Source organism: Pseudorca crassidens, chromosome 4 (genome assembly GCF_039906515.1).
Source record: "Pseudorca crassidens isolate mPseCra1 chromosome 4, mPseCra1.hap1, whole genome shotgun sequence".
NCBI lineage: Eukaryota > Metazoa > Chordata > Mammalia > Artiodactyla > Delphinidae > Pseudorca > Pseudorca crassidens.
The window spans coordinates 104,348,911-104,373,776 of NC_090299.1; the positions used below are offsets into that span (position 1 = coordinate 104,348,911).

The following is a 24,866-nucleotide window of genomic DNA, read 5'->3' on the forward strand; positions in this document are numbered from 1 at the left end:
AGGTTGACAGCCTCTTTATTTCAGTTAGAACCAAGCATGTTTTGGGATCACAAGTCTTTGAATACACTTGTGAAGTTTCACAGGCTTCAAATTTAGTCTGGATCATTTGAGAAGCTTATTCTTAAATGTACCTTGGTGATCCTTGTGGGTTTCACTGAGCTGTCCATATTCTACAGTCTACATTGGCTACACAACTTCATGCTTTATCACCAGGTGCTTTCAAAATCATTTCACCGGAATGTCCTAATTCTGACACAGAACCTAGAAGCCATAAAAGGGGAAGATTTAAGAAATCTACCACATAAAAACAATTTCTGCCATGATAAGCAAATAAAGTGACAAACTGTCAGGGGGTGGGGGGGGGCAGTATTTAAAGCCAGCTCATTGCAAGGTCTCCTGCCAATTAAGCCAATTAATTAAGAAAAAGACCAAACACAATAGAAAAGTGCTCATTTAACATCACTGAAAGGCCATCAGCGAAACTCAGCTTGTGGAAAACCTCTAAAGGTTTATTGCATTTCTTCAACAAATAAGAAGGGAAAAAAGAAATGGAAGGGGAAACATTAAGATTAAAAGAAATAAGAAACAGGCACTTCAATTTCACTAAAGGTATCTGAATGGTCAATAAGCTTATGAAAATATGCTCAACATCATTTATTGGGACAGCAAATGAAAACCACAATGAAATACCACTATCTACAGAATGGCTAAAATTACAGGCTGAAAACATCAGATGGTGAGGATGTGGATCAACTGGAACTCTCATATTGTTTGCGGGTGTTTAAAACAGGATGACCACTCTGGAAAAGGATATGTCAATTTCTAGTAAAATTAAAAATGTATCAACCTTGCAATTTAGGATATTCTACTAAGTACTTACCCAAAAGAAATTAAAACGTGGGTCCACAAGAAGCCTTGCACAGGATATTCACAGCAACTTTATTCATAATAGCCAAAAACTGGAAACAGCCCAGCGCCCACAAGCTGTTCACCCGACAAGTGAAAGGTTAAACTATAGCATATTCATACAATGGAATACTACTCAACAATGAAAAGGAACAAAGAGCTGAAACACATAGATGAATCTCAACACATGCTGAGAGGAAGAAATTTACACAATAATACATACTGATTCCATTTCTATGAAGTTCTAGAATAGGCCAAACTAATCTATGGTGAAGACAAAATCCTAATAAAAAGGGATGGGAGAGGTACAGGAATTGACTACAGAAATTTTCTGACGTGATGGAAATGTTCCATAGCTTGTATAAGGGGTTTGGGTTACACAGCTGTATGTCAAAACTCATCAAATTAATATTTGTTCAATTCACTGTAAATTTTACCTCAAGAACAAGAAGTCTACTTAATGATATGGATGCCACAAAGCTTAAGATTCAAGTATAGATGTCTACAACTTTGACACACATAAAGAAAAAAGACTGATGGGTGCACAGATACATGATGAAGAAAATATGGCAAAATGTTACTTGTAGAATCTAGGTGGTAGGTATAGGCATGTTTTTAATCCAACTTTTCCAGATACTTGAATTTTTTTATTAAAACATGTTGCAGGGGAAAAAAGAGACATAATAACCATTGCAATGTGTGGACTGTTGTTCAGATCATGATTCAAATATACTTTTATAAAATGACATTTCATATAGATATTTGATAAGAAATTAGTATTTTTAGGAATGATGGTACTTTTTAAAGTCTTTTTTTTAAAAGAGATGTACACTGAAATATATCCAGATAAAATGATGCTGTCTTGAAGTTGATTTAAAATTAATGAGGATAAGTAGATGGGGATTATAAGAGAAAAAGAAAAATGGGGAGAGGATATGAAGACAAATTTATAAGAAAAAAAATCCCAAAGCCCCTTAAACATGAAGAAATGCTCCATCATAAGAGAATACCATTCTGTGTGTTTTTTTTAACCTTGGCAGATTGGCAAAGAACAGATTGCTAATACACTGTGTTGGGGGGCTATGGGGAAATAGACGCTTGCATTGCATTGCTGGTGCAAACTAAGGAAAAACAAATTATAGATATCAATTGAATTTTAGATATAAATTACAAGTGCACATACTCTGATCATTTATCCTACAGAGAAATTTATGTATGTACAAAATGATACAAATTTATACAAGGTAATTCATTTCAGCAGTATAACAGCAAAAGGTTGGAAACAATTTACATCTTCATCAGTAAGGACAGGTTAAATGAAATACACCCACACTGTACAATCATTTTAAAAAATGAGGAAGGATTTTATATATGGATATAAAATATTTAGAATGTAATTAAATGGGAAGAAATGTACAGAATAGTATACATACTATGCTATAATTTATATTTTTTAAATAAATGAAAATGCCTATTAATATTTGCTTATCTATACAGTAAAATCACTGGAAGTTTACATTAGAAACTGATAACAGGGTTGCCTGAGAAGGGGAACTAAGTGGCTGAAGTATAGGATGGGAAGGAAACTGCTCACCGTATAGCCCTTCATATCTCTTGAATTTTATTTCCTTCAAAAAACCACAAAATTTAAAAATTATTCTATTTATTTTCGTATCATCGAGGTTTAAGAACCAAATTAAACCTTCCTATATCCTCTTCCTGAAATTCAGTAAGAAAACCACCCAACTAAAAAAACTGGGCAAAAGATCTGCACACCTCACCAAAGACAATATGCCGATGCAAATATATACAGATGTCAACATCCTGCACATCATGGCACTGCGAATTAAAACTAAGTATCACTACACACCTATTAGAATAGCTAAAATTCAAAACACTGACACCACCAAATGCTGGCAAGGATGAGTTGCTACAGGAACTCTCATTCTTTGCTGGTAGAAATGCAAAATGGTTCAGCCATCTTGGAAGACAGTTTGGCAGGTTCTTACAAAACTAAACATAGTCTTACCATATGATCCAGCAATCACACTCCTTGGTATTTACCCAAATGAGTTGAAATCTTATGTATACATAAAAACCTACACACAAATATTTATAGCAGCTTTATTCCCTTCGTACAAACTTCAGAGATTTATTTTCTGATCTGCTGAATTCAGGCGGGAAAAATGTATTCCTACTACATTAGAGCAATTTTTTTTTTTCAAAGCCCTGGAACTTAGGCACTTTACTGCTGAGAGATACCACTCTACTCTATAACACAGGCCCTACCAATTGAACGTGAACCCTTTCACATAATTTAGGGAAAACTCTCAAAATAATGGAATGTTTTAAATTATAAAATGATCAAGATGTAATCCAGAGAAAAATCTCCAAGTGAGAACCCGCTAAGGGACTGTTTAGGGCAGAGGATGCCAATAGGGCATGTTAACTAATAATAAGCAGGGTCACTGCCTCAAAATGTCACATAGATGGAAGTGGCTTTCTCCTGCTTCTTTCTCTCCACACCACAGAAGTGAGAAGGATTTAGAGCCTACTGCTCCACAGCAGAATCAGTTTCCCTTGCCACCTGGCAGAAGCGTCTGACCCAGACGTGGAAAGACAAGCACAAAATGGTTCCGCTTAATTCCCTGGCAGAAGTGAGTACATCAGATCAGATCACAATCTTCAACAATCTTCTCCTTGGTATTTACATGCTCCTTATGCGTCTTCCCTTGCAATTCCTTTGAGCTAGCCAAAGCAGGATATGGGTAACCTGGACATATCCAACCCCACTATTTCTGAGAGCTTTACCACAAAGGAAATTATAAAGACAAAGAGGACCCAAAGAGAAGAGCAAAATTCATTGTCATTATTTCTTTCAATAGCAAATGATGATGCATAATCCAGTCTTGTCAAATTTCAAGAGGGAGAAGTATGTCTTTAGATGGGATAAAAATAAAAGATTACTTTTATTCTATTATCCGTTTTTCTTCCCTTTCTAGTAATTTGCCTTGTCAGCAATTGTTCATTTACTAATGTAAATTATGAGCAATAACCTACTAAAGGAAGTACAGGAAAGTATATGAATTCATAAGATGACTTCCCAAGAATGCCCACCTTTTTTCTGAGAACTTGGCCACTAGTGTGACAAGAAGATACACACTTCAAGCTTACCCACCACGTAATATATTAATGCTTTGCTCTCATTCTTTTCAGAGAGATGTGCAAGGGAAACTCATTATCTTTTTTATTTCTACGTATTTATTTGTCTGCACCGGGTCTATAGTTGCGGCATGCGGGACCTAGTTCCCTGACTAGGGATCTAACTCTGGCCCCCTGCATTGGGAGCATGAAGTCTTAACCACTAGACCACCAGGGAAGTCCCTCATTAGGTTTAAAATAAAGTAATTGCAAATGAATTAATTCCTCACCAACCCCAATCCTAATCAACACTACAGATTTTTTTCCACAGACCTACTGCTAGAGGGAGAAAGAAAAGATCGCATTCTAGTAGCTCATATGGCTACAGACACCAGTTCTTATAGCTCAATACATTCAACCACATATGAAAATACATTTCTATTTAGGTCGTAATACGGAAGATGTTAAGCTGGTTGACTGAATCATGCTCTTATAGGATGATAAAAGCAAACACAATTACAAATTAACCATTTCTTCTTATAATAATATACCAGGACTTGATGTAATAAAAATGTACTAGGTTGATTCACACACTCCAAAATAAATACTCTTAGGTAATCTTCAGCCTGAAACAAGCCTTCATTTATTGACTACTTACAGTACAGTGATTCCGTATCTTAGCTGGTAATCAAAGATGGTTATGTATTAAGTGAGAGAAGACATAATCTCTCTTCCAGATACCACCTCTCAGAAATCTGGGCTAATTAAACTTTAAGAACTAGAACTGCATCTCCTGGTAACCACGTGACAGTCGTCACCCTGAGAACAGGAACAAGGCAAAGAAAACATACAGGACTTTGATTCTCCTACACAGGTACACATAAAGTTAGTTTATTAATGACTACATTTTGAAGCCAGCCATTTTGATCCAATATTTAAATAACAAGCTGTTTAATATTAAAGCAGAAAATACTGCCACAATGTGACAGAAATACAGCTTTATCCATAATCCTTTCACACGATTATACATTAAATGCTATTTGTAGTTAAGCAAGGCACCCCTACTTGTTCTAAAATATGGGATGTGCTACCCCACTGAAAAAGCAAATGAGACTCAGATTTTTTCCTATCTAGAGCTGGTTTAAATTCAAGTGAAGCCATTAATGTCCTTACCAGTCAGGACTGTTATGACATGTCACTTCACAGTATTGAGACTAACACACACCTTAAGGTCTACCCCAAAACCAAAAACAGGTGGGGGGGCAGGGGTCAGACAACTTTTACATTAAGACTATAATTGCCTCCTTAATTATACAGGCACCAATGTTAAATGCCTTCAGCACAAGGCTTAGAAAGGCAAAACATTTCTAAAGACATAAAACTGCCAAACTGTTGTCATTTACACTCACTAATCTGTGGTATTTGTTTTTTGTTTTGATTTTTTTAAAATTCCTACCCCTATCTAAGTAACCAAATACACCTAAAATTAAAATAACTCTGCCAAACCATAATGGTTCAAAGGTCTGAAACCTTTCCTTGCTTTGGTGAGTATTTGGTTAAAATAATCAGTATTTCATTCCATAAAAAGTTTCACATCAGAGCTCTTAATTCACAGGCAAAAAACAAAACCTCAAACAGATCATTTTTAAAATGGGAGAAAGATTTTAAAGGACAGCGCTGAATAAAAATATGTAGTCTTTACACTGGGTCACAAATCGTCTATGAAAACTGTTTAATCATATAAAATAAAGACCAGATTTTTTAATCAGATCCTGGACAGTTTAAACAAAAAAGTAAATCTGTGGTTTATTTCATAATCCCAAACTGAATCTTTCCTTTTTCTTTCTAAACAGTCCATTATGGAATTTTTCTTATAAGCAATTAACCCCAAACCCCCAAATGGTTTCTCTAGCAGTTGCTGCTAAAAACCTGGAACTTTAGATCCCATGTCCAAGAAAGATGTGCAAATGAAATGCTTCTTGCTTCATCCTGAAAATAAAACAAAAAATGTTGCATGCTTACTCAAAATGAAAATGTGTTGCACAAGTTCCCATACCATTTAAAACTACAAATTCAATAGTTTTTTTTCTTTCTGATTTATTGCAAGTTATCTGACAAACCAATTAAGCTAAGGTGAAGAAAATTAGTTAGGCATTAGTGTTTGCAGCCTGGTATGAAGATAGCAGATTTTCAGAGTTGGGCGCAGAATATATTTTGCATAGATTTTAGCTAATGTAAATATTTAAGTCCCACGAGATTGTGGGACTTTATATCCAAAAATAGCCTATGACAACTATAGTAAACAAATGCCCCATGTGTTTTCAAGAAATCACTACAGGTAAGTGTCTTAAAGGAAAGCCCCATTACATGTAGAAAAATGATCACAATACAATATATTAAAAGATTTTATGGGGAAAAAGAGAACACATGGCACTGAGTCAGGGAAGGGACATCAATACATATTTAGTTGATTTGTCACAGATAAAACTCTGAAATCTATGTACTTCCTAGGACAATTTTCATAACACCATTTCAGGAAAAGAAGCAGTGTTACATTAAGTGTACAAATCCATGACACACCCTGGTTTCAGATATCTAAAAAATATCTTAGAACTGAGGAAATGTATGTAAATTTTATAGGACGACAAGCTAACACAAGGCACATTTTCAGTGTATTATAACATACAGCTACTAAAGATGAAAAGTTCTTTTTAAGCACATAGCATGATGAATGTTGGAAATGATGCAAAAAGATTCTAATGGGGAAAATACTCAAAGCTACTGTATGATCATAATGAATTCTATTTCCCAGGAGAATTTCATTCCCTATAGTCAGGCTTCAATTATCATGATTAGTTTGATGTTTATTAAAATGGTTTTCAACCATATTATAAATCTGTGAGTTAATGATTAACTTATCAACTGAAAATAATTTACACAATTGCACCTCTTAAGTTTACCTTATTTTCTGGAATCCCTGGAAGTCTTATTTTCCTTTCGGACATGAATTCAGGAACAATTCAATATATCTATGGTCTGAGAATGACAAAAAAGGATTCGTTCTTAACCCTCTGCCTTTTGAAAGCAGATCGTTTTCACTGAGATGTTGGACACTACAGGTGTCTGTCCCCAGGCCAGCAGGGACCTCTGAAGCCTTCTTCATGACCTGGCTTTTCTTCCCATCCCGTGGTTTTTCTAATGGATATTTAGGACTTTTGTAATCTCACAGCTATCCAAGCTCCACTTCCTAATTTTAAGAACTTTAATCGAAAGTTAAATTGAAGGTACTGTTTGTAGACACTTAACACCCATGAAAGCCCAGCCATCATGACAAATCCCTGAGTGCTGTCTTCAGAAAATGATGCTGGTCATCACAGCTTCAGCATCTCCTGTTTTTTGATGCTCAGCTCCCCCTGCTGATCTCAGAGTTTCCTGGCTTCTCCTTCCCCCTCTCTCATCCCTGTGCTGTCCTGTGTAGTGATCTGGTGAGCGAAACTGCTGCTTATTCCTCCACCCCTACTCCTACCCCCCTGCACTACATATGAGTTTCAAGATTTATTATTGCAATAAAAGTGCTTTATGCTGGCTTTTCTCAAAACAAAAGAAACAAAAAAACCCCCACAAAAAACAGAGAAAGGCATTTGTAAACAAAGATAGACATCAAAAATAACAAAAACCATGGGCAGCACTTACGAACATGGGACCGATCCTTGAGCATAGCTGCAACAGCGTCCTCGTGGGTTTCGAAGTGCACATCAGCTTCTCCAGTGGCCTTCCCACTGGAACTGTATTCCATGGTGATTCTAACAGGCTTCAGTGGAGCAAAAAACTAAACAACAAACAAAGGAAGCCAAAAGGAACATAATGTTACTAGGTCAATTTCTAGAAGTCTGGTGGCTCTGCATTTTTCTTTCAGACTTTCATTCATACACCTGATAAATTTATTTGTAGGAAATCTCTTTAAGCAACAATGTAGTTACACATCTACCACCTCTGCTGGCTCTTCTGATCTTCTGAGAACTCACGGCTACATTTCAAATATCTGTTCACAGAGAACTTAAACTATATACACAATACAATAATGTACAATAGTTATCAAACTTTTCTTTATACCAACAAGGACCACTTTTATTATTCCTCCCACACACCTCCTTTCCCGTTTCTAAAAACTGTCTGTCAAATATACTTCATTTCTATTTTTTTTTAAACATTGATTTATTTATTTATTTGGCTGCACTGGATCTTACTTGTGGCATGCGGGACATTTATTTGTGGCACGTGGGATCCAGTTCCCTAACCAGGGATCGAACCTGGGTCCCCTGCATTGGGAGTGCGGAGTCTTAGCCACTGGACCACCAGTGAAGTCCCTACACTTCATTTCTTAATAATTCATTTTTACCATGTTTTAATCAAACATGGAGCTGATAATAAGTTTCTTATCAGCACTACCTAAACAGAGCTACCACACTGAGTGGTTAATATTCCAAACCAAACCAATTCTTTAATGAGACTGTGCAACCTTCATTTAGGTAAAAATATGATTCTTAATAGGTTTTTTGAAATAATAAAGACAAATTCTGAGGCCCCACTACTAACTAATTCTGAGGCCCCACTACTAACTGGATCCTAGATTTTCATCTACCTTAAGCACACATCCTGGAGTTCAGGAAGTCAATAAGGACTTTGTTATTTCATCTTTTCATTTCATAGAGTACCTATCATAAAATGAAAATATTTTAAAAATTCCTTGTCTCAAAAATCAGGGAAGCTGGATGCAAGAAGGCTATATGGTGTAATGATAACTCCAGGCATTTAGGAGTACTAGATTCGTGTCTAGTATATAACTGCCCTGTGACAAATGCTCTCGGAGTCTCTTTTTCTTAAACTCAGAGATGAATGGGTTGAGGGACTTCCCTGGTGGCGCAGCGGATAAAACTCTGTGCTTCCAATGCACGGGGCCCTGGCTCAATGCCACAACTAAAAGTTTGCGCATGCCACAACTAAGAAGCCCATGTGCCGCAACTAAGGAGCTGGCAAGCCGCAACTAAGAAGCCCACATGCCGCAACTAAGACCCGGTGCAACCTAATTAATTAATTAATTAATTTTAAAAAATGAATGGGTTGAACTAATTTAGAGAAAGACCAAGCTTTTTTACATTGAATACTTAACCTACGCCATATTATTTTGCACCTATGAAATGTTATCATCCATTATACACATGACCTTAGAATGTAATAAAACCCACACCTCTCAGCCAAAGAAAATAAAACAAGTCCCCACGACTGTGGAGATGCCACCTTGTTGTCCAAAGATACTGCAGAAATACTATATTTTTCTTCTCTACCTTCCCTAAATAGAAGTTCAAAACTTTAGAACTTTTGTTCAAAGCTACTGAGATTGGATATCTTACTGCCACACACATTTATAATGTCTTGGGCATTGGCTTGGAAAGGCAATCCTCTCATGTGGACAAAATGTAGTGAAGACGTAGTTCCAAAATCAACAGCCTCTGGAATCTTTTCTGACATCTCCTTAGGCAATTCTAAGAAATGGGACAAAAAGCACTATCAAGAACATAAACACTTCAAAAGTTATTAGCAGATTATAATTAGGAATGACCTTTATGACAAAATCCTCAATTACTCTTGAAATACCCTAGTAACGAAGAGGGTTTCAATTTTAAAAGCCAAGATGATCTGAAATTTCTGCTGCCTAACAAGTATCACCTGAACACTCATAGGATTTAGTGTCTCAAGCCATTACCAGATTACAAAAGAACGTACCTTTCTCTAACAACTGAGAGACGGAAAAATGATTATGAACGTAAAAATAAAGACGAGAGAAATTCCCTGGGTTACAGTCACTTTGAAAAAAAAAAAAAAGGAATAAATATGGTTAACAGGATAATCCTAGAGCACAAATTTAAAAAGTATTTATCAAACTTTTAAAGATTCCAAATGTTGCTTTGGGATTAAGAATCAAAGGAATAATTAAACACAGAGGCAAACAAAACACCTTACTTTAGTCAACAATCCTGCTCTCTACACACATCATTTCCCACCTTAAGTTTAAATGTTGACATCTTACTTCTTTTTGTTGTGTATGTGCAACCCAGGTTTTGATACAGAATCTGCAAAAATGATTAAATTTAAAAAAAAAACCTATGAAATAATTAAGACCATCTTCAACCCTCCATATCTGTGAATGTGGAACCCGTGGATATGGAGGGCTGCCTATGGGACTTGACCATTCATGGATTTTGGTATCCATGGTGGGTCCTGGAACCAATCCCCTGGGGATACTGAGGGAAGACTGTATTCATAGCACATACTACACTCAAAGACATATTAAATTAAACATTTAACTCAATTTCCTTTGTCCTATAATCTACAATTTGATACAACATGGTCATAAAAAAAATTTTTTTAACAAATATCAAAACGTACAAGGCAGACACAATGAGTTTCAATAAGAGGCAAATCCTTACCTATTTCCTTCTCACTTTCAAAAGCCGTCATGGGTCGGATATCCTCAGTTACTTCATGTTCTTCGAAGACCATTTCTGGCTCAGTTATATACTTAGCAGTGGGAGAAGATGCCGTTTTCTTTCCCTTATGAGAACCAACATGTGTTCGAACTTCATTCCTTCTGCTTGGAAATATCTCTATATATCTATGTCAAAGCAAAAGTGAACAGGCATAAATGGTACAAAGTAACTTTACATTGAACTCTTTTAAAATAAAACATGCAGGGCTTCCCTGGTGGCCCAGTGGTTAAGAATCCGCCTGCCATACAAATTGTGAAATTTTTTGTTCTAGTTCTGTGAAAAATGCCAGTGGTAGTTTGATAAGGACCGCCACTGGCATTTTTCACAGAACTAGAACAAAAAATTTCACAATTTGTATGGAAACACAAAAGACCCCGAATAGCCAAAGCAATCTTGAGAACGAAAAACAGAGCTGGAGGAATCAGGCTCCCTGACTTCAGACTATACTACAAAGCTGCAGTAATCAAGACAGTATGGTACTGGCACAAAAACAGAAATATAGATCAATGGAACAGGATAGAAAGTCCAGAGATAAACCCACGCATATATGGTCACCTTATCTTTGATAAAGGAGGTAAGAATATACAGTGGAGAAAAGACAGCCTCTTCAATAAGCGGTGCTGGGAAAACTGGACAGCTACATGTAAAGTATGAGATTAGAACACTCCCTAACACCACACACAAAAATAAGCTCAAAATGGATTAAAGACCTAAATGTAAGGCCAGCAACTATCAAACTCTTAGAGGAAAACATAGGCAGAACACTCTATGACATAAATCACAGCAAGATCCTTTTTGACCCACCTCCTAGAGAAATGGAAATAAAAACAAAAATAAACAAATGGGACCTAATGAAACTTAAAAGCTTTTGCACAGCTAAGGAAACCATAAACAAGACCAAAAGACAACCCTCAGAATGGGAGAAAATATTTGCAAATGAAGCAACTGACAAAGGATTAATCTCCAAAATTTACAAGCAGCTCATGCAGCTCAATAACAAAAAAACAAACAACCCAATCCAAAAATGGGCAGAAGACCTAAACAGACATTTCTCCAAAGAAGATATACAGATTGCCAACAAACACGAAAGAATGCTCAACATGATTAATCATTAGAGAAATGTAAATCAAAACCACAATAAGATATCATCTCACACCAGTCACAATTGCCATCATCAAAAAATCTAGAAACAATAAATGCTGGAGAGGGTGTGGAGAAAAGGGAACACTCTTGCACCGCTGGTAGGAATGTAAACTGATACAGCCACTATGGAAAACAGTATGGAGGTTCCTTAAAAAACTACAAATAGAACTACCATACGACCCAACAATCCCACTACTGGGCATATACCCTGAGAAAACCATAATTCAAAAAAAGTCATGTACCAAAATGTTCATTGCAGCTCTATTTACAATAGCCAGGAGATGGAAGCAACCTAAGCGTCCATCATTGGATGAACGGATAAAGAAGATGTGGCAAATATATACAATGGAATATTACTCAGCCATAAAAAGAAACGAAATTGAGTTATTTGCAGTGAGGTGGATGGACCTAGAGTCTGTCATACAGAGTGAAGTAAGTCAGAAAGAGAAAAACAAATACTGTATGCTAACACATATATATGGAATCTAAGGGGAAAAAAAAAGGTCATGAAGAACCTAGGGGTAAGACAGGAATAAAGACACAGACCTACTAGAGAATGGACTTGAGGATATGGGGAGGGGTAAGGGTAAGCTGTGACAAAGTGAGAGTGGCATGGACATATATACACTACCAAACGTAAAATAGATAGCTAGTGGGAAGCAGCCGCATGGCACAGGGAGATCAGCTCGGTACTTTGTGACTACCTAGAGGGGTGGGATAGGGAGGGTGGGAGGCAGGGAGACGCAAGAGGGAAGAGATATGGGAACATATGTATATGTATAACTGATTCACTTTGTTATAAAGCAGAAACTAACACACCATTGTAAAGCAATTATACTCCAATAAAGATGTTAAAAAAAAAAAAAGGAATCTGCCTGCCAATGCAGGCGGATCTTGCTGTGTCCCGGAAGATACCACATGCGGAGGAGCAACTAAGCCCATGTACCACAACTACTGAGCCTGCGTTCTAGAGCCCTCGAGCCACAACTACTGGAGACCGTGCACCTAGAGCCTGTGCTCCGCAACAAGAAGCCACCGCAATGAGAAGCCCACGCACCGCAACGAAGAGCGGCCCCCGCTTGCCGCAGCTGGAGAAGGCCCGTGAACAGCAACGAAGACCTAACGCAGCCAAAAATTTTTTTTTAAATAAAATAAATTAAAATAAAACATGCATACATATTATTTCTGATAGCTAGCAAACAGAGGTGTCCAAAGACAACAGGTGGGGCATAAAGTAAAAATGGACATAGATATTCGCCCATGAAAAAGTACTCTCAACAGAGCAGGTCACTGATTTAATCCTCCCAAGATAAGTTTTCTTCATATACATTTTAACAAATGTTTTCTACCCTGTTTTGCTTCATGCGGACAAATACGCAAAGGTTAACTGTGTGTATGAAAAGAATCTAGTGAGAAAGGTTTCATTTTGTTTTTTACAGTTGATTAACAATCTCTTGAGGTCTTACAATTCAATTCTGTGAAAATTATTCATATGTGTTTAAGATATTAAAAGTCACAATATATGAGGAGCTAACTTCTCCCAGGACTTCACTAAGAGGCTAATGAGAATTAATGAACTAAATGTCAATTCTAACTTGCTATCTGTTTGGCTGTGGAACTGTTAAATCCAAGTTTCTGGAACCAGTTTTCTTTTTCTCAACAATGCTTTTCCAAATTAGGTTATTAAGCTTGAATTGTACAAATCCTTTGCATTTACAGACCCAGATGTGCAACATTTCTTAATTTACTGAAGAGATCTATACACTGCCTTGATGTTCCCACATAAAAACATATTACTGACGTGTTCCCAGTTATAAGAAAATATGAAGAGTACTGAAAGAAAATTAAGGGGGGCGGTGTGTGTTTTGCATGTATTTTCTTCATTAAAAATTTTTTAATAAAGACCTTTGAACCAATTCTATACGTAGATCCTGAAATAGAACGACTTTGGAATGACTTTTTTAAACTTCAAAGAATTCAAGAAAAAAGGTCAGAAAACAAGCAAGACAATGAATTAAAATTTGACACTTTTGAGTACTCCCCCAAAGTTAAAACACAAATGAGCACACAAAAAAAGAGTAAAATAAAAGAGAAAAAGAAATAAAGAAAACTAAAAAACAGAAATGAACTCAACCCATCACTACGTGTATCCTAGTGTGATGTGATATGCAGTATACAGTATTGCCTATAGAGTATCTATATCAAAATTGTTAACCTGAATCAATCTAAGACTTTAGGTCTAACTTCCAGTTTTCAGGAAATAATAGAGGATGCAAAGGAACAAGTTAAGTGACACTGTGAGGAAGCAAAAGGATAAACACAGGACGTGAGACACTGTACAGGACAAATGACTCAATTTCTTCAAAAGCCAATTGCATCTTGAAAAGGGGGAGGGGAATTCCCTGGTGGTCCAGTGGTTAGGACTCCATGCTTTCTCTACCGTGGGCCTGGGTTCAATCTCTGGTCAGGGAACTAAGATCTAGCAAGCTGCTCCATGCAGCCAAAAGAAAAAATAATAATAATAAAAAGGGAGAGGGAACATAAAAATAAAGGAAATGGGGATTTGCTCTAATTGAAGAGAAATGGAAGCATAACAATCAAATACAACGTATGGACCATGTCTAGATTTTGGTGAGGGAAAAAAAAAAGCAACTGGAGAAAGACATTTTGGGTATAAACGGGAACATGTGATTACGGACTGGCACTAGATAATAAATTATCACTAGTTTTGTTAAATGTGATAATATTGGGATCATGTAAAAATGTTTTCTTAAAGATGCATACCAAAAAAACAGATGCAACAAATACAACAAATGTTAAGAATTTGTTAATCTAAGTGATGGGCATTTGACAACTCATCATACTACTCTCTCTACTTTTTCTGTGTTTAGATAATTTTACAGTCATATTATACTGCATTCATCAAAACGACCCAGTGTATTGGCCAATATGATCCTTCTGCATCATTAGTATCTGCTTCACTCACCGGTTGCCAATTTCTTCCCTGTGTTTCAAAAGGGCTTGGTTGGCCATTTCTGGTTCTTCAAACTGCACATAGGCTTCTCCTGTTTTTCTTCTCCCTCTATAATCCATGACAAAAGTAATGTCTACTATGTTCAGTCCTAGGATGTCAAAAAATTATTACAAATTAGTGCTGCTAACAGGAGCTTTTTTATTCTTAGACTTAACACATTCATTCACATACTAAGAATTTCTTTTTAAGTTTATTAGTAAAATTGTGGGCCTATTTTGCCAGTCCCAAAGCTGAATACATGCCTAATGGGAAGAAAATTATTATGCAGCCAAAAGCTAATAACACCCACACATTCCCAGAACATTTAGGGTCCAAGCAGTCCATCTAAAACACACAATTTGTTTTTTTGCCATTAGTTATATACAGAGATTTAGACTAACATCACTACTGGTGCATATTTTACCCCTAAGATGATAATGCTTTTTTTTTTTTTTTTTTAAACGGACATGCTGTGCAGCTTGCAGGATCCTAGTTCCCTGACCAGGGACTGAACCCGCACCCTCAACAGTGAAAGCGCAGAGTCCTAACCACTGGACTGCCAGGGAATTCCCTAGATGTTAATGCTTTTAGATCATATAAATCACTATTGTCTAAGACAAATATAGCCACTCTCATGAGAGGATATTTTCCTCAATAGTAAAAAAAAACAAAAAAAAAACTCCACATTAAATTATTTTGAAATACGACACCCCCCAAAGATCAGTGTTTTAGGTCAAAACACTTATATAATCTATAAATACTGGCAATCCAAGTGAAGAGTTCTCCCCTAAACAACCTAATATAACTGCATGCAGTTACCAGGAGAAGGTTCACCTAAGATAAAGAAGGAAACAATGGGGGGAAAAGATATGAGGCCCCAAACACGATATAACTGAAAAGCACCTGCGAAGAAGTCTATAATGTCTTTCTCATTGCAACTATAAGGAAGTCCTCTCAAACGAACCACACCATCATTTACCACAGGTGTAGATTTGACATGCAGGCTCTTCATTAAGGCATCCACATCTTCATTGTTTATCTCATATACTAAGAAAAAGAGCACAAAAGGTATGCAATATTTACATAACAAAGGAAGAAGCCATTAAAAAAATCATCACACTGGGTGGGTTATCCAGGAATCTAAAAACTAGTATTTTTAACCTTACGTACTTCTCTGGAGAAAATAATAAATGACATTTATCAAGTATTTACTATGCGCCAGCTGTAACATCACAACTTCTGAAGTAAACTGGGTCAACACCCTCATTTTATAGATAAGAAACTGAGATTATTTGTGTGCTTCATTTTCACACCCTGGAAAAGGATTTTTCATAGAATCTAACTACTTCACTATTCATAATATCTAACACAGGATCAAATGAAGCTGCCTTGAAAAGTACAGTCAATGTAATGAACCCGAAAAGCTATAACACGACTTCACATACCTTCCACATACCGCTGCCCCATGTACATGCGGTGTTTTTCTAAGGCTTTTTGCACATCCTGCTCTGACTCCATTTCAATTAAGGCATCACCCCTTCGTTTCCCATCTCTATTTAAGAGGAAGTGGATTCCATTCTCACCATTGCGAATTCTACAGTCTGAAAGTATGTGAGTAAAATCAATTAAAACCAGAAATCAAAGTTTTAGATCAATCATACAAGTCACTAGAATTGCAATCTTCCAAAACCAAAACAAAGCAATATCCAAAATGCCTGTCATTTTCCTTACACAAACCCCCATCACTGAAGACGTCCAAATGCTGATGAGCTGGTAGTCTCTATAATGTTCCATGTGGAGAAATAAAGCGAACCTTAGCACAAAAGCTTATGACCCCCTGATCATTAAATGGCAAATCAGGCTAGGCTCAATACAAAATGTAATATGGACTTCCAAATGCTTCTACAATCAGTTTCAAATCACTTAAGGAATTAAAATATGGTTTCTGCATAAGTGTCTTCTTTCGTTATGATCATATCCATAAGAACTCTAATATATCTCCTATAAGAATAATTTAACTTTTCCCCCTTTTCATTACCAAAGAAAGACATCCCCATACTGCACACTACTTATACTGGGAGCAAGCTGAAGATGTAAGTGGCTTTATAAACTGCTTGATCCACACAAATGCACATCAGGTACTTAATACAGTGTTACATTGTTTTAGAACATTTAAGGCAACATCTTCTAAAGGCTTCTTAAGAGGGAAGAAAATTAAAAATCAGTCAGATACAGAAACTTTAACTACAGATGCATAAACCTTCAAACATGTTATTAAGGGAATTATATCACTTGCTAAGTGATCTTGTATTCTAAATGTATGTTATTACATAAAAAGCTACTCAATCTATATTCTCACTAACATATTCCCGCTAACAGGTTTCACCTTTTGATATGTACGTATTAAAACTTCAGAGAAAACTGGTTTTGCATCATGTAGTTTTTTCACATTAAAATTTTTCGGTATTCAACCTGGTATATATGACAAATGATACACATGATGTCACTATGCATATGTAACCAGCCAGAATGAGACAATTCCCATGCATCAAATAAGATGTCTACAGCACAGCCTAACTTGAATTTTATGGGACTACCTTTCAGTCAGATGAAATTACATATTCAAAACATACATAAAATATACCTGAGAAAAAGCTAAGCACATCTTCTACAGTGCACGACCACGGTAATCCTTGAGCTCGAATGAGATAAACATCATCCACTTCCTCTCCTAACTTGGACGGAGGCAATTCATATTCAGGGAGAGGTGGAAGGTCTTCCAGGTAGGTAGTTTTGGACTCCTTCCAAGAGAAATGAAGAAATGTAGAAATATTTCTTGAACAACCTACTTAGAAAATTTATTTTCAAAGTTTGTTTCTACAAATTAACACCCTGGATATTATTATTTGGGGACCATTAGTATTTCAGAGGCAAGAAGTAAAATTCACAAATCTAACTCATCCTATTTTGGCTTAAATTGTACATCCTAAAGCAACAAGCATGTATAGCCTAATGGTTTGGCAGGACATAAATTTTATTCCAGGCTTGTTTTTAAATTCATCAGTCCCGAAGTACACCTCATAATAGTGTTTTAGTTAAGGCAGGACAACAGGGGTCCCTTCAATTTAACAAATATGTATCTCCTAATCACAGCACACCATAATTAGGCCCTCATCTCAAAAAGCGTACCATCCAGACTAAGACAAGCACACAAGACAGATGCTTTAAGGGCTATAATTAAGATACAAGATATTATAGAAATTCATAACAGAGCACCAACAGAAGAATCAAGACATGATACGAGATGAGCCTTGAAGGAAGGCTAGAATTCTGAGAGAAATATATAAAGGATAGGCATTCCAGTTTGAGAAGTGAGGGGAAGAAACAGTATGAACAGAAGCCCATTTGCAAAACAACAATAATTCCATTTGGCTAAACTGTAGGGTACAATTAGGAGCCAAAGAAGATGAGCTGGCAAAAAAAACTGGGTACCACACAGCAGAGGAATTGAGGGTTGAGCTCAGTGTGTGTCGTTAACCTGGTAGGTAAAGGGGAGCTAATAAAAGACATTTAGAAGTGTGTAAATCAACAAGACAGCAGGATGCTTGGAAAGATTAATTTGTCAACTAGTATGTCAGACCAACTGAATGAGGGAAAGATCATAAAAGGCAACAGCAGTAGTGTGAGGTAACAGGAGCCTGAGACATACCCAAAGAACTCTATTTTACAACACTAAACAAAAACCGAAATGTTATAAGATTCCAACAAGCACAACCATAACCAGGGAAGACAACTCAGGTTTTAAGACTTGCACTCTACTAGGCTAAGGAAATAGATTTCTCTGTACCATCCTACCATTTACATGAAGATTTATGTCTAATTTTAAGGAGTCAATGATAAATGTAAACCTCTAGCAGAGGCCTCATACATTATTTAATAAGAATGCAACAAGCACTTCAATTATCAACATGGGAAGACAACTCAGGCTTTAAGTCAAGTGACTTGCACTCTATTGGGCTAAAGAGAGAGATACTTCACTCCTTTGTATATGCCCATCATTTTCATGGAAATTTACACATAATTTTATGCAATCAATAATAAAAGTAAGCACAGAGGCTTACTTACTAGCAGAGCCTCAACAGATCATTATGCTAGTCAAATTCACAGAAAAAAATAATCAAGTAAAGAGAGTAACCAGGTCACAAAGGCTTATTAGAGACAGTTTTTTTGTTGCTTTTTTTTTTTTAATAAGAGCAACATTCCCCATTTTCCCAGAATTCCATAAGCATCACAAGCTTTCACTGAAAAGGGCAGCAGAAAGTATTGGGCCAGGATTCAAATCAATTAGCTCAGCCACTGGCAGACAGCAGCCACGCTGATTAGCTTCCCAGTTTCCCTAAGTTCAAGGAGAAGCACAAATTGAATTAACAATAATATGACCCAAGGCATCAGGAACATGGTAGTCAAAAAGTGTGCGGACATTTCCCAGATGCCACGTAAGAAGCAGAAAAGAAAGCTTCCTACGAGGCACAAAATATTTGCAATGGGAGTACTTAAAGCACACACTGACTCAAAAAAAAAAAAAAAAAAAAATACTGTAGACTCACTCCTGGGTCCCCAAACCATCGCCTCAGCCCCAGACGCCTCCTCTCCTCGGTCCCCCTCCCCCAATGTCAGTCTCCAAACTGTCCTTCCCATCAGCGGTGACCCATGGTCCTAAAGGACCTTCTGTCAGAGGAAGTGAAGGTGCAGAGGTGACCTTCAGTAACTGGGGCAGCCCGCCTTTCCCAAGGGACACGAGAGCGAGGAGAGCGCTGGGGTCCAGCCTCCTTCCCCACGAACCTAGCCCACGCAAGTGTGTGCGTGAACCTTCGTAGCAGCGGGCCGCGAGGCGCACCAAGGGCCGCCCAGGCCTAGTGCTCGGGCGGCACGGAGAGTCCCAGCCCTCCGGGGGTGCGGCCTCCCAACTTCACCACCTGCGGGCGGAGAGCGACAGAGATGCGCGGTGGGGGCGTCAACAGCCTCACAAAACCTACCATGGGCGGGCGGGAAACAAGGCCTCAACATTCACCCCCAGCCACACTTACACTGCCCAACCGACCAGAGACTCGAGAGGAGAACAAAACAAGGAGAAAACCCGAGCGCTGGGAGACCGTCCCTTGTTCTGGGGCCCAATAGGAGGACTGGGCGGGTGAGGGTGGGAGCGGGCGGGGGGCTGTGGCGCGTGCCGCGGATCCCCAGGCGCGCACGCGAGGCGCACGCGGAGGGGCGGAGGGGCGCGGGGGCGCGTGCGCACTGCCGGGGAAGGGTCCCGCGCGCGGCCCCTCTCGGCGCCCACGTACCTGGCTGTAACCGCGCGCCGGGCCCGCCGCCGCCGCCGCCAGCGACTGCGGCAGCAGAGGGGCGCGCAGGGCCGGGTAAGAGGCGGCGGCCGCGGCGGCGGCGGAGGCGGCCGCTGGGGGAGGCCCCGCCAGCCTCCCGGCCGGCACAGGCCCAGTCTGGAGGCCCCGCGTGTGAGAGGCGGCGGCCGCGGCGGCCCCGAGCAGCAGCAGCAGGCGGCGACGGCCCGAGACTCCCGAGGGGAATGAGCCGGCGGCCGAATAGAAGGGCAGGCAGGCGGCGCCGGTGCGCCGGCAGCTGCTGCAGTTGCAGCCGCAGCCCCGGAGCAGCGCCCCGAGCACCCAGCGCGTCCCGGCCATGGACTCCGGAGGCGGCGCGGGGCCTGAAGGCGGCTGCGGCTGCAGCGTGAGCGGAGGGGAAGTGGAATCCAGGGCCGGGGAGGGGTTGCCGGGCACATGCGCCGCCGGCACCAGGGGCAGCGGCGAGTCGGGAGGAGGCGGAGGAGAGCGCGCTGCTCCGCCCGGTCTCCGCCCTCGGGGCGGGGCGGGGCGGGGCTGCCCGCGGGCCGGGAGGGGCCGGGGGCCGGTATGATCGCCCGGTTATTCTTTCACTTGGTGGAAACTGAGGCCTGAAGAGGACGAGGCTTCCTTCTCTGGAGGGCTGAGCCCTGGAACGGATATCTACCGACGCTCTGCACTTTCTCCACAGTCTTGTGACGTGAGGGGCAAAAGGGCCGTTCCTGGAAGGAATTGTGATACTCTGGTTATAAAAAGAGGTTGGGATAATACTGGCGGAGATTTAATAACGCCCCCTCCACGCCCCCCAGCTTGGGTTTTGTGCGGAAAACCAGCTTTCTTTGTTTTAAAATGAAATCTATAGATACTTGTTATATGTTAATAACGAATACAGGTATTCCTCCGCTGGTAGAAAGTTCACAACAGGCCGCTTCGCTTTTACCGAAGACCCATATTAGTACCTATTTTTGCTAGTGGAAAGAAATGTGATTTTCACTTTTATGGGAAAAGGCGAAAATTTAAAATAGTAGTCGGCGTTTGTTTTACAGCAGCCGTGGTAGAGGCTGCAGTGGCATCGCCAAGCTCTGTCTTGGGAAACTGTACTCAGCATCTCGCTGCTATAGCTTTGAACTGTGTATTTGAACATCTGTGCTTTATTTCCTTAGCAAGATGTCTTCTAGGGTAATTGCTTCCTCACTTTATGCCATTTTGGCTTCCAAAAGGTTTCATAGGAACGCTCTGCTTTCGGACAGCAGGTGAAACCTGTATAACAAAGATTAAAGCCCCTCCTGAGGTTTCAGGAATAGACAGGCAGAGGTTTGCGAAGGAATGGTTGTGCAGTTTTCCTCCTCCTGTGGCCAGGACCCCTCTCAAGGAAGTTCAGAGAGTGAAAAATAGAAAAAGCTAAAATTTTAAAACTTTTTATTGTGGAAAATCTCAAAGAAAAGTATAATAAACTTCTAGAATTTCAGAAATTATATCAACATTTTTCATTCTTGTTTCATCTCTCTCTTGTTTAAAATATCTGGACTATTTTAAAGCAAACCCCAAAGATCATGTCAATCATCCTTTCAGCATTCATCTTAAACTGATAATGACTTAAAGGGGAAAAATGACATTCAGATTAGTTGTGTTAAAAAAATTCAACTGAGTAAAATTTAAAGATATTGGCTTTATCCAACAATTCAGGAATTGGGCAGCATCTCATCTAGTAGGTAAAAAGGAGCTGTATAAAATGAAAGACTTTTATAGGCAGAAGAGGGCGGGACAAGGAAATCACACTAGCAAAAAGTGAATTGGGGGGCTTCCCTGGTGGCGCAGTGGTTGAGAGTCCGCCTGCTGGTGCAGGGGACACGGGTTCATGCCCTGATCTGGGAGGATCCCGCATGCCGCGGAGCGGCTGGGCCCGTGAGCCGTGGCCGCTGATCCTGTGCGTCCGGAGCCTGTGCTCTGCAACGGGAGAGGCCACAACAGTGAGAGGCCCGCGTACCGCAAAAAAAAAAAAAAAAAAAAAAAAGTGAATTGGTTGTGTGAAGCTTGCTTTCCTTTAGGGAGTAGTTGGGGTCAATCGAGAAGACTACCTCACTAGTGCTGATCAGGTAATTCCTGATTGACTAGTTTAAGATTCCATTTCTGCAAAAGCCCGAAAGTGTAATTAGGTTTGGTGATGTGGGGCTTAGCATAAGTGACTCCATTTTGGACCTGTTTTGTTTTTAACAGCTGGTTTAAAGTATGAAAGATTATTGCATTTAAAGTTTGATTGTTTACTCTGGCCTACTTTTAGGGAAAGGAAAGTTCAGTATTTCCTAGAAAACCCTTTCCTCACCAAAAAAAGTGAAGAACAGGAAAAAATCTGATTGGCTTGGCTCTATGGACCTGGAATATCAAAGAGAAGGGAACTTCTGCAAGATTTAGGAATCCTAGAGTTTGTTTTTTCCTTAGATTTCCCATTCAAGAAGGAAAATGGGTTAGCTCTTCATAACAGATTATCACTACTACAAATCACAATTTGGGGACATGTTAGGGATTCTGTCCATATTTACAGAATCTTGCCTTCATCTTCTTAATAGCCAAAACCATCATCCATATTGTGTAATTCTGAGTGGATTAGAAACCTAAATACATAGAGTGAAATCTTACAGATTATAATCAGGAGTAACACCTAACTACCAAAATGGAAAGCTTTAGTTTTTATTTAGAGGAAGTTGGGAGAAAATAAAAGAGAAAAGAAACTAACTTTGAACACTTAGTCATTCATCTAACAAACACTTATTAAGTGCTTTTTGTGTTCCAGGCACTGTGCTATGCTCTGTGCATTCAGGGATACAATAATAAGTTTACAGACTAAATATCAAAATGATGTTTAGACTTACATATGTTTGGATTATATAAAGAGAGAATAGCAAATTTTGAAAATTGAAACTAATGTCTTATGGAACACCAGATTTTAAAAGTTGTGTTAATAAATATTATTTTAAACCCAAATAACTATAACTAGTCCTCTTCAGTGCTAATTTTATTATGGAAATAAAAAGACTCTTGAGCAAAAAAAAAAACTACATTGAGAGACTTCTTGAGTAGGGTTATGACAATGGAGATGAAGAGAAGAAGGAAGATTTGAGAGATTTTTTTAGGAGGTAGAATCAACAGAATTTGAGGCTAGATTAGAAAGGGGGAATAGTGTTTTCTGTTATTTTGTTATTATTTAGAACTCGGAGGGATGGATGGCGATGACCATACCTGGGAAAGTTTAGAATTCAATATAGATATATTGGAAGCAAATCAACCCCATTTTGGGTTAAGCCAGAGAAGTCTGTCCTAGAAATATTTATTCAGTAGCTGTCGGTATAAATGAAGCTGCTGGTTGAATGAGATTGCTAGGACTAAGTTTAGAGTGAGAAGAGAAGAAGGCCTAGAAACAAGGCTTGAGGTACTACAACACTGAATGCCCCGTACAGGAAAATAAACTAACAAAAGGGGAGAAAGGAGCAGCAAGAGAGTTAAGAGTGAATTAAGGAAAGCCAACAGAGTATTTCTGGAAGGAAATAGATAGTATTCAACAGTGTCAAGTCCTTATTAAGATCAGGATGTACTCATCAAGTGAGGTGAGAACAAGAAAAAGTCTTGGATTTAGTGATATGGGAAGGTTTCAATAACCTTATCCACAATTGTTTGGGGGAGTGAGAGCAGAGGCCAGAAAAAAGCACAGGTGAAGAAATGGAGATAGAAGTGCAAAATAAGTTATTTTGTAAGTGAAAAAACAATAAGGCAGTAAAGGAAGTATAGGTCAAAAGTGGCTTTTGTTTTGCTTTGTTTGGATTAAACTGAATGAGAGTAAAGCATGCTGAAATGCTGGCGGGAAAGGATTCAGATGATAAAAATTTGAGTAACCAGAAGAAAATAGGCATAATTGGTGTGTGGGTTCCTAGAAAGGTGAAAGAGGAGAGGCATCAAAGCTCAGAGGCAGAGATTAGCTTTAAATAGGAGAAAGCTCCTCCACCGTTTCTATGATAAGTTAATCATAAAGCACATTGTTCTTCTAGTGTGGTCATTTAGCACTTATTACAGTACTAAATACAGAGTAGCACTGAGAGGGTGTCAGCCTGCTTCTCTGAGGAGAATTCCTGAGGTAGAACTACTTAGTCTAAATTGGTGTAAAGAAACACTGGATTTGGGGGAGCGTAAGGAGAAGGAAGGAGAAGAACGACTGCCTTCCATCACTAGGAAAGAATGTTCTAAAGAAGCCCTCTTGGCTCTAAAGAGCACATTATTAGGAGCTGGGAAAGGAGCTGGAAGGGGACAACTGTTCTAATTACTAATAAATAAGTGAAGGAACTCATTTTATTTTCCATGCCCCTCAATCCTTAAAGGTGAACACACTTTTTCTTCTGATATGCAATGAGTTAATCTCAAAGGATCCCACCCCACAGCTACCTTTGCATTTGAAAGAAACAAAAAATCATGAACCATGGATGTCAATAAGCCTAGGGTGGCAAAAGGAAAAGGAACTGAAGTCAAGTACCATAAAGAAATGGTGCCCATTTGTGTAACCTGTGATTAAGGTGCTATTCATCATCCAAGATTAAAGGAAGAAGTTTATTACGTTGAGTAGATACAGAGAACTTCAGGAACTGAAGCTACCAGTTACTTCCAAGGAAAGACAAAGAGGTGCATTTTATCACCACTATCACTGCTTTATTCTTTTATCTGACAAGAAAAATTGATCCACTGGATCCACAAGCTCAAAGATTTGTTTCTGCT

The 24,866-nt window shown here is 38.9% G+C and overlaps 2 protein-coding genes across 3 annotated transcripts in view; both read right to left on the reverse strand.

The window, feature by feature from the left end:
* Nucleotides 1-1,483: 1,483 nt before the first annotated feature.
* Nucleotides 1,484-20,550, reverse strand: GRSF1 (G-rich RNA sequence binding factor 1). Of its 2 annotated transcripts, none has more exons than XM_067736205.1 (10): nucleotides 20,094-20,550; nucleotides 17,396-17,552; nucleotides 16,197-16,352; nucleotides 15,655-15,798; nucleotides 14,725-14,860; nucleotides 10,536-10,720; nucleotides 9,469-9,590; nucleotides 7,741-7,876; nucleotides 7,008-7,083; nucleotides 1,484-6,036 (listed from the first exon to the last, which is right to left on the reverse strand). In XM_067736205.1, the coding sequence occupies exons 1-9, from the start codon at nucleotides 20,448-20,450 to the stop codon at nucleotides 7,034-7,036; spliced, it is 1,443 nt and encodes a 480-aa protein (XP_067592306.1). In that variant the 5' UTR covers nucleotides 20,451-20,550; the 3' UTR covers nucleotides 1,484-6,036; nucleotides 7,008-7,033. The 2 variants fall into 2 exon arrangements, with proteins under 2 accessions (XP_067592306.1, XP_067592307.1); XM_067736206.1 differs by lacking the exon at nucleotides 20,094-20,550 and adding an exon at nucleotides 19,788-19,808.
* Nucleotides 20,551-20,691: 141 nt separating this feature from the next.
* Nucleotides 20,692-24,866, reverse strand: part of LOC137223027 (uncharacterized) — a 38,185-nt gene continuing 34,010 nt past the window's right edge. Inside the window, exon 4 of the mRNA XM_067734637.1 lies at nucleotides 20,692-20,830. Within this exon, the coding sequence (XP_067590738.1) occupies nucleotides 20,699-20,830 (132 nt within the window). The 3' untranslated portion in view covers nucleotides 20,692-20,698. The remainder of the gene's footprint in view (nucleotides 20,831-24,866) is intronic.